The sequence below is a fragment of the Otolemur garnettii genome, unplaced genomic scaffold, assembly GCF_000181295.1.
Source record: "Otolemur garnettii isolate 467f Iridium unplaced genomic scaffold, OtoGar3 scaffold00243, whole genome shotgun sequence".
Taxonomy (NCBI): domain Eukaryota; kingdom Metazoa; phylum Chordata; class Mammalia; order Primates; family Galagidae; genus Otolemur; species Otolemur garnettii.
In genome coordinates, this window is record NW_003852638.1 from 1,064,231 (window position 1) to 1,073,705 (window position 9,475).

Below are 9,475 nucleotides of genomic sequence, written 5' to 3' on the forward strand. Positions count from 1 at the left end.
ATGTAAAATCAATGGAGGCCAATTATATCTTTTTAGCTGCCTCATTTACAGATGTCTAATTGTTCATTAAATTAAAGGCAGAGATAATAGCCTGCATTTCTTGTCTTGTGCTGTGTTTTAATTTCAGTTGATGGTTGATAGATTCCTTGTACCCCTTCCACCCTCCCCCTCCCCCATGATTAGGTTAACCACAGTGTAACTCTGGAAAGTAACTACACCATATTCATTGTTTAAAACTCTTTACTGATGTACATGTTTTAATAAAACAAATAATCAAAAAATACACAAATCCACAGTTATTTAAAACTTAGGATTTTAAAAAAATGATGTCTATAAAAATACAATGTTTAAGGCAGTTTGGAAATGCATTTATACATTTCTACAATGTCCATAAATTCTCTGGAAAATAAGAATGTTAACTTCAAATCTATAAAATACACTGTACATTTTAAGACTGTTCTAAATAGAGCACACTTCACAATGGACTATGGGTTTGGATCCCTGGTGACAAATGGATTCTATACATTTCAGGGGGAAGGGTAAATATGGATGTGAATTTAAAATTTTAATTTCTTTTTAAAAATAAATTATTTCTGAAGCATACAATTTATAAAAATTCTATATACAAAGTACAGCAACTGGTAACAAACCCAGTTTTAATACACTTTATATAGGATGTACCAGAGTTTAGTACCCTGATAGGAGCAGAGGCAATATATAGTTCTCTGCATATTTGAACATACAATTTCTTGATGGAAAAAAGAACAAAACAAACATCATAAAGAGGCTTTCATAGATGGCAGTGTAGAGCTTTTTAAATAAAAAGTTGCATTGTTCAACACCATAGCACCCCCTTAGATCAGCATTTTTTGACCCTTAATCCTAAGAAATGTGCTGAGTGGTACCAAGGAAATTGAGGTCAAGGGCTCAAAGTTATCCAAAACCAATTCAGGGGTTCCTCCTAAGGCAATCACAGCGCCCCCCTCCCCGGCCGCGTGTCACTAAGAATTCTGAGCTCTGAGGCCAAGACTAAATGAATGAATCAGTAATCAGGGACTTTTCTGTTTACTTACGATTGCAATGTCCTCACTGGCGGCAATAAAAAGAAAAAGTTAATACTGGCACTCCCCCTCCAAAGGAAAAATGCTAAGAAACAGGCAGCCCCTTTGCAAATACAATCCTTCCTGCAAACTCCATCCTCAAGCCCAGACCCCTGGAACTGTTAAGGCCCTATCTACCTTCTGAGACCAGAACTACAGTCCGGTCCCCCTCCATCCCAAACGCTAAAGGCAGGTTTCTGGAGGGCAGGCAAGTGGGGAGTTTCTGGAGTCTGGAATGGGGGCGAGAGAGGTCCAAGAAGTCATGCTGGGGAGAGGAGACGGGGAAGTGCCAAGACTGGTGGCAGGGAGACCGGCAGTAAGCCGAATCCACTCGGAAAAAGTTTTGGGAAGTATCCCCAACCATCCTCTCTCTCTGTCCCCAAGCCACAGATACCCCGGGCTCAGAAGCGAGCAGGAGAGCCCGCGCGAAAGTGGGACGCCGGCCCTCCGCAGCCAACAGCCGGGGGGCGCGAGTGCTAAAAGATCCGCCCGAGCAGCAGCAGCAAGATGGAGGCGAGTGGGGTCCAAGCGCCTCGGGGCGCCGAGCGGCCGCTGCTGCTGCTCCTGCGCCCGGGCCCGTAAGGCGGGTCCCCGCGGCCGCCCGCCGCAGCAGCGCCGCCGCCCGGGCGCGGCGGGTGCGGGAGGCCGTCGTCGTCGTCCAGCGGCTGCTCGCCACCCGCGCCACCGGGGCGCTGCTCGTCGTCGTAGTCCTCGTCGTAGTAGTCGTCCAGGCCCCCGTCCGAGCCGCTGCTGCCCGGGCTGTTGCCCAGGTCGGCGCCGAAGCACAGGCGGGCCATGTTCTCTTTGACCGACTCGCAGATGGGCCGCTCGAGGCCATCGCACACGCAGTCGTTGAGCAGCGCCGCCTTGGGTACCGCCCGCATATCCTCGATGACCGTGCGGCACTCGTCCGTGCAGCGCAGCCCGTTGAAGAGCTTGCCGCAGTAGGTCAGGTAGCGGCTGAGCGCCAAGTTGCAGCGGCTGTCGCGGTCGCAGCGCCGCCGGGCCTCGGTGCAGCCCATGACCCCGCCCGCGCCGGCGCCGCTGGTTCGGGGCAGGCACGGCTCAATGGCGCGCTTGGTTGACTTGCAGTTCTCGTCGAGCGCGCAGTCACAGTCCTCCAGGGCGGGCCCGCGGCGCGTGTGGTTGAGCTGAATGAGGGCCGATATGCAGTGGCTCGGGCAGCGCCAGCGCGACGAGAAGGAGGCTGCCGAGGCAGGGAGGGCGGCGGCGGCGGCTCCCTGCACATCGCCCCCGCCGCGCTGCGCCAGCACCGGTGCGCACGCCTCGGCGTACTGGTTGTAGGCGTAGCTGCACTCCGGCTCCCCCTGGCACTGCAGCAGCGCTTGCCAGCAGATGAGGCGGCGGCCGTGCGCCAGTCCTGAGCCCCGCGGCGCAGAGCCCAGCAGCTGCAGCAGCGCCATCAGGCATAACCAGGCGCCCGACACAGTCCCCCCGCGGGCCTCGCCGCCGCCGCCCCGCAGCGCTGCCACCATCGCGGGCAGCGGCGGCAGCCGGACGAGGAGCGGAAAAGAGACGAGGCGCTGGGAGCCGCGGACTCGGAGCCGGTGGAAAAGTTTGCCCAAGTCCTGCCCACTTCTTGCATGAGTGTCTTCATAAATCCATGCGCGCCGCTGGCTAATGCCCAGCTGGTGGCAGAAGGTCAGCTCGCTCGGGCTGCGGTGGCTTCCTAGAAACGCACAGCCGCCAAATCTTGTCCCGCGTTCCCACCTCAGAGCCCTCCACTCGACCCCCGGCGGTGGCGGGAGGCGCTCACTGTCGCCCTGGGGGGCTGCGGGCCGCGGGGCCGTGGCGGGGCTGCAGGACCGCGCGGCGCCGTGGGTGCATTTTGCTCCGCGCCTGCAGATCCGTTGTGCGGCCGGTGGCGCCCGCGGCCGCTGCTAGCTCTGCAGACTGAGAGGTTCCTTGCTGCTGAGCTCAGCGCCGCTCCGCCGCCGCCGCCGCCGCCGCGGACTCTCGCATCGCGCCGCTTCCTGGCCCGGCGACCGAGCGCTGCCCGCCTTCCCGCGGCCGGGCCGCCCTGCGTCCCCTCCCCCTCCGCCCGCGGCGACCCCGGCCTCCGCCGAGCTCCAGGGAGCTCTTTCCGGGCGGCGCGGGGAGAACAAGAGAGTCGGCGCGGCCGGAGAGCAGCTCCCGGGCTTCACTCGGCCGCGGCTTCTCGGGTGACCAAGAGCCCAGGGAGCGGATCTGTTGAGCCCGGCTCCGGACTCGCTCGCAGCGAGGCTTTAAATACAAAAGTGGGCCGGGAGCCCCCGCGTGGTGCCGCGGTGCCCCCTCATTATGCATGCATGGAAAAGCAAACAAACAAAAACATTAGCAACGCTCCTCCAGCTTGCCCAGCCCCGGCCCCGCGCGCTCCGAGCCTGCCCGCTTTCTCCTTTCTCCACTCTTTCGCCCTTTGCTCGGCCCCTTTCCCGGCTTTTCGAGATGCTATTGGTCCTGCCTGTTGCTGCTGAAACTTTTTTTTTTTTTTACGAGCCGCTGGAGTGGGGTGGCGGAGTGGGGGAGGGCGGAGAGGGCGGTGGGCAGCTCACATTCAGGCATTCAGGGCCTGAAAGGAGAGGCTTAGGGAGCTTGACAGAGCCCTGGAGCTCCTCCTCCTCTTAAGGAGGCTCGGATACTGAGCCCCGGCTCGCTCGCAGAACCTGCGGGCAGGGCTTGCGGCCAGATGTTTGCATCCGGCTCAGCTACGGGCCTTTTTGTTTGGCTTTTTCCTCCCCCCCCCCTTTTTTTTCTTCCTCTTCCTTTTTTTCTTTTTCTTCCTCTCCTCCCCATCTGTGTCTTATATTGGATTCACAACGCAGTTTATGTTTCTGGTTCCTCATCTTTGGGTCCTGGTCATCACGAGGAGAGGGGAAATCTAGAGAATTTAATAGGAAACTTTAAAAACTCTCTTTAAAAACTTTTTTTTTTTTTTTTTGCAAGCACAAAAGAAAGAAAATGAGATATTTACAACCCCTGCCGATCTGGCAGGTTCGGCCTTTGCACCAGGCATCGTTTCCAAATGGCAAGACAGAAATCCAAGCAACTGAATTAATTTCTTAGGAATATAAATTTATAACATGCGCGGTAATAAAAAAAAAAGCATTAAAAATGTTAAGGAATGTTGAACAGTGCCATCTGGCTACAGCCACAACATAGAAGAAGGAGATAAATTGACAATGCACCAAGGTTTATATTAAGCGCAAATTTCAGTCCATCTCTTAAATTTAAGGGAGGCTGCACCGCGAAGGAACTTCTGCCATCTCGGCGCGGGAGTTTGCGAGCTACCTTAACTGTGGCGCAACGCAGCCTTCGGCCACCAGAGGCAGCGGGCGTCTGTGGCCTGTCAAAAACTGGCGCTTTTTTCCTCCCCTTTCCGTGGAGAGACTATCAACTCCATCTGTCACAAAAATTAAGGCTAAATCTCCTCTCCAAAAGCAGAGGGAAGCCGAGGCTCCAGAGCACTCGGCATTGGGCTGTCCGCCTCTCCCCAGGGGCCAAGTGAATTTGAAATGGCAAAAGTCAGAGGCAGAGCCCCAGCTCTGGTAGATTTATCCATCATGCTGCAGAAAAACCTCCTGTTAGTGCTGAGCAAGCTGCATCTCTGCAGTCCCCCTAACAAGAAACTTTAAAAGAACCAGGTGGAGGTAAGGCAGACCATGTTGTTCTGACTTGAATAGGAGAAAACAAACAACCATGTAAATCTATACATTACAAAATTAATGAAAAGATTGCAGCTTCATGGCACTTCGAAACAACTATATCCCTGATTGCTTTTTTTCCTATTATTCAGGGTCATAATCTCAGTCCTGTTAAGAGGACTTGGACAACTCACATGCCTTCTCTGTGTCTGGGATCTGTCACGTGTGAGGTTCAAGGCTAGATAAGACACTTGGAAAAATTCAAAGACATTTGAAAAGTCCTTTTTGGTTTTAAAACTCTGGGATTTGGGCTCATAGGGAATAAGGTCAACATTCAGTTGCATCTTTAAGTTAATGTTGTTCAGTTCCTTTAGAGTAGTGGGTCCCCAACCTCAGAAAGCACAGGAATCATCTAGTGGTGCTGTGAAAGCCCAGGTTGCATGGACATTCCAAGACCACTCGTAGTCTTGACCGAGTTTCAGCTTCTAGAGGAGGTTGAGGAAGGATTGCTGGAGCCCATGAGTTTCTAGGCTGCAGTGAGCTGTGATGGTCCCCCTATTGCCTGGGCGACAGAAAAGATCCCTGTCCCTAAAAATTAAACAAACAAACAAACCGGATTGCTAGCTCCTGGAGTTTCTGATTCAGGAAGACTGGTGGGGCCCAAGAATCTGCATTTCTAACAGTTCTCAGAAAATGCTGCTGCTGCTGTTGCTTATCTGGGGACAAAATTTTGAGAACCAATGCTTAGAGGTTAAAATGTGTCTATTATGTGTGTAAAGCTTGCCCCACCTTGGCCTCAAGGCAGCTTTCAGTGAGATTTAAGGGAGGCCCAACAGCTCTGTGTGCTTTGGGGACACCTCTGCCCCCAGTTTCACACATTGGGATTGGCCTGAGGGATAAGCAGCTTCCTTTTTACTGTTTCATTCTCTTTTATCCCCACTAAGCTATACTTTCTCCTATCTCAACAATAAGCAAGCAAATAAAAATAAAATATTTCTAGACCCCAAGGTCCCAGTAGGTAATTAGCCTGTTTCTGTGAAAACTTGAACGATTTGCTTTTCCTCACTTTCCCTACTCCTTCCTCTTATTCTTTCCTCAATTCACTACACATAGTCAAATTTCATCCTGCCATTTTACTTGTCAAGGTCACAAGTGACCAAAATCTTGCTCTACCCAATAGTCACTTTTCAGTCCTCACCTTAGTTTACCCTTTCGGAAACCCTGGACATGACCCAGCTCACCTGTTTCCCATTTTACTCCCTGGTTGCTCCTTCTGTCTCTGAACTCCTTCCTTAGGTGATTTCATCCAGTGCCTTGACCTCAGTCTTTCTCTGATGTCCATCAAAGAGCATTTCAATTTTAACCTACTCTGAGACTCCTGGAACCTATTTGCTGGTCTTTCTGTGTAGATTTTCTCCCAAATCAATCTCCATCAGTTTTCTCCCTCCCTTTACATCCGCACTACTCAGATCAAACCATAGCAGCTATTTCCCTTTCCCCTAAGTCTTGGGCAGGTCTTAATGACTTCGACCAGTAGGATAGAGTGAAAGTGACTAACATTCTGGGGCTTCCAGATCTAGTTCACAAGAAACCTTCCAGCTTCTACACAGCCCTCTTGGAATGCTTGCTCTAGACAAGCCAGTCGCCCTGTAACAAGTCTGACCACCTTGAAAATGCCACAGGGTGAGGAAGCACAAGCTGAGCTTATGTGAAAGATATACACAGAGGAAAGAGACCCTGGCCAGTTCCCAGATGTTCAGCCATGAATGAGAAGACATCAGCCATGTGAGGGAGAGTTGTGTTGGATGTCCAGCCCAGTTGAACCTTCTGATGACTCCAGCTCCAGCTGCCATCTAACTGAAAACACATGAAAGAGACTGCAAGCCAAGATTAGGATCAGGATAAGGCAAGGAAGGCATATTGGTGCAAAAATTAAGGAGGTGCTAACTCTTATGATGCTGCTGCAGAGGCTCCAAGAGTAAGTTCCTTAAATTTTGTACTCAAGGTACTCCACTCACATCTCTCCAGTTCTGGTCTTTCTCCATGTAAAATCAGCAAAGCATAGTCCAGTCAACCTAAAGAATCTGGACAAGTAACAAACAATGTTGTTTTTTTGCTACTCCATTGGCTTCGAGATGGTTAGTTATATAATAGTAGATCATTAGAAAATCACATTATCTCCAATTGCTTAGGAAACAGATACTAGTATCTACCTACTTAACATGCCCCATCCAATTGATGGCCCATCCTAGGCAGTCAGTAAAATATTTAATAAGTTGAATGAGTAGAGAGAAAAATCAGAATTTATTTCTTATCTTCTGAATCAGCCAACTCAAATCGTTTGTGCTATAGGAAATGATACAGAGATTCTGAGAGTTTAAAGAATATGGCATAATTCTGATGTTTTAAAATACAAAATGATATTTCCAGAAGTGGTTCAGTGAAAGGACAAAAACCTCAATTGATAAAGAGCAATTGTCTCTTGGTGCTCAGCAATATGTCTGCTATGAAGTAAGAAGAGGTAGATTCTTGTCCTCAGGTGACTTGACAATATGTCACCTGGCCATCTGGGGATACCAGACTCACCACTTAGCAGAAGTCCCACTCACTTGTTCATTTATTTTTGTCTTTGTAACCAGAAAAATATCAATGCTTTAGTTTATGACAGAGACTCAGTGGAAATCAAGCAATTTCTACTCTAGAATTCCATATTACACCTCATTCTACACATAGCCTACCTCATTCTTCTCCAAATTCTTCTCTTTGTCTCTCTGATGCTTTCTTAAGAAGAATTAATTCTCGGGGAAAAAAGCAGAAGGAGAAGAACCCCATGTGGAAGGAAATTCTTTTTATGCACAACAAAATAAGGGGAGGCTCAGGAGACTTCTCCTGAACTCCAGCTTTCCCTGTCTCTCTCAAGGACCATCTCCATATCCTTGAGCCCTAATAATTTTGTCTAAGACAATGTGTTTTGCCTTCACCCTTTCTGTCTTCTCTTTGCCCTGGTTTCTTTGAGATTTTCATCATTGTTGAACACTAGGTTTTTCTCAGCTCTTCTTCCAAATTAGAGAAACATCTCAGAAGCACTTGGGAGCGTCTTCAAAATGCACATGGTTGTACCAACTCTATTACACTTGAATTTTTCCCCAGTGGTCATAGAATGTGTATTTTGGAAAAAAAATACAAAGACATATCTTTGCCTATATAATCTTTGCCACTGGTTCCCAGACTTAGAGAATTCAAACTAATTAGAGATTAGTTTATTTTCCAAAAAAAAATTGGAATACCTTTGAAAAAATGTCACCTTTTTATTTTATCAAGTATTAACAAATAAACCTCTTACTATCTATGAACACCAGTGTCTTATTAAATAAAGGAAATTTGAAACTCCAAATGCAGGGATGGAATAACCAGAGAATAAAGATCTTTAAATTGAACACATTTCGATCTTTAAAAAATTTACTACATTGTCCTTTTTTTTTTCCTCGTTCAAGATAAACTTCTTTGGAAATTATTGCTTCTTCAGACAGCATTTTAGAATCACTTCTCTAGAGAGATCCTCAGTGACCCTCCATGCCAGAATCACTACTCCACTTAAAAATTTGCAGTGACTCACCAGGAAAATGTCCAAGCTTATTACCATTGTTATAAGATGTAACAGTTTGGAAGACCCATTACAAATATTTAACCCCATCTATCCCAGCCTGTGCCCCCAAACACAAAGATATATGCATACAGACATGTATGCACTCACACACACATACAGTGCATGCGTTCACATACAGACTATACACACACAAGCACACACATGCATGCCTTCACACACGTGCATTCATGTACATACACACAGATCAGCATTTCTCTTCTGAGTATCCACCCTAGTCCCTCCATCTTGTCTTTTATCTATTTATCTGAGACCTTTGGTATATTGTTCTCTTTATCAGAGAAATAGAGTTTATGGAAAAAGGTCTCCACTAAGACACTCTGCTCCTGCATAATGCATGTAATCGCAACACCTTCCTCTCTTTTCAAAGACAAAAATATGTGCACAAAGAGAGGAAGCTGACCTCCCAGATTCCTCCTTGCATGCAATTGGGTCCTGTGGTTAGACAACCCATGGCTGAGTGGTGGCCATTGGGGGTGCCACCAACCCAGATGCAGACACTATTGTTCTGAGAGTCCTCAGTGTTCAAAGTAGTAGCACTCTAAGACCAAGAGAGATACACTCTACACTCCCAAATACAGCAAATGTAGCCACATAATCTTTGCTGTACTAATAAATTAAAGGAGGAGAAAAATTTCTGATCCTCTCAAACAATGATTAAAAGACATGATAAAATCAGCAGCCATTCTTGAGAAAAACCAGATAAAGAAGGGGAACTGATAATATAAAAAATATCAAGGGGAACCAATAGCAAATAATTTGCTACAAAGTGCTCAATGTATTTGAATTAAAATTGGAAACAAGGTAGGGATAGTCAATACCATTATTATTTTGCATTTCTGTAAAAGTTTAAACAAATGCAATAAGACAAAAAAAAATGCTTTGATAGACCTAAAAATTGGAAAAGAAGATACAAAACTATCTCTTTTAGCAAATGTGGCTAACATTACTAGCATGTGTCAATATTTCTTTTCACACATGCTTGCTACACAGAAGGCTACCTTTCACTCCCTTTGCTGTTGGACATGGCTGTGTTACTGGTTCTAGTCAATGGGCTGTGATTGGAA

General features: G+C 47.7%; 1 protein-coding gene across 1 annotated transcript; it reads right to left on the minus strand.

Moving 5' to 3' along the window:
* Positions 1–222: 222 nt before the first annotated feature.
* Positions 223–3,366, minus strand: GAS1 (growth arrest specific 1). Its single transcript, XM_003802251.3, has one exon. It carries the CDS (start codon positions 2,594–2,596, stop codon positions 1,577–1,579), a length of 1,020 nt encoding a protein of 339 aa, XP_003802299.2. The 5' UTR covers positions 2,597–3,366; the 3' UTR covers positions 223–1,576.
* Between the last annotated feature and the right edge of the window lie 6,109 nt (positions 3,367–9,475).

Bases quoted from the DNA above. Each gene is read 5' to 3' on its own strand.
- GAS1 (XM_003802251.3), bottom strand. From the start codon at position 2,596: ATGGTGGCAGCGCTGCGGGGCGGCGGCGGCGAGGCCCGCGGGGGGACT.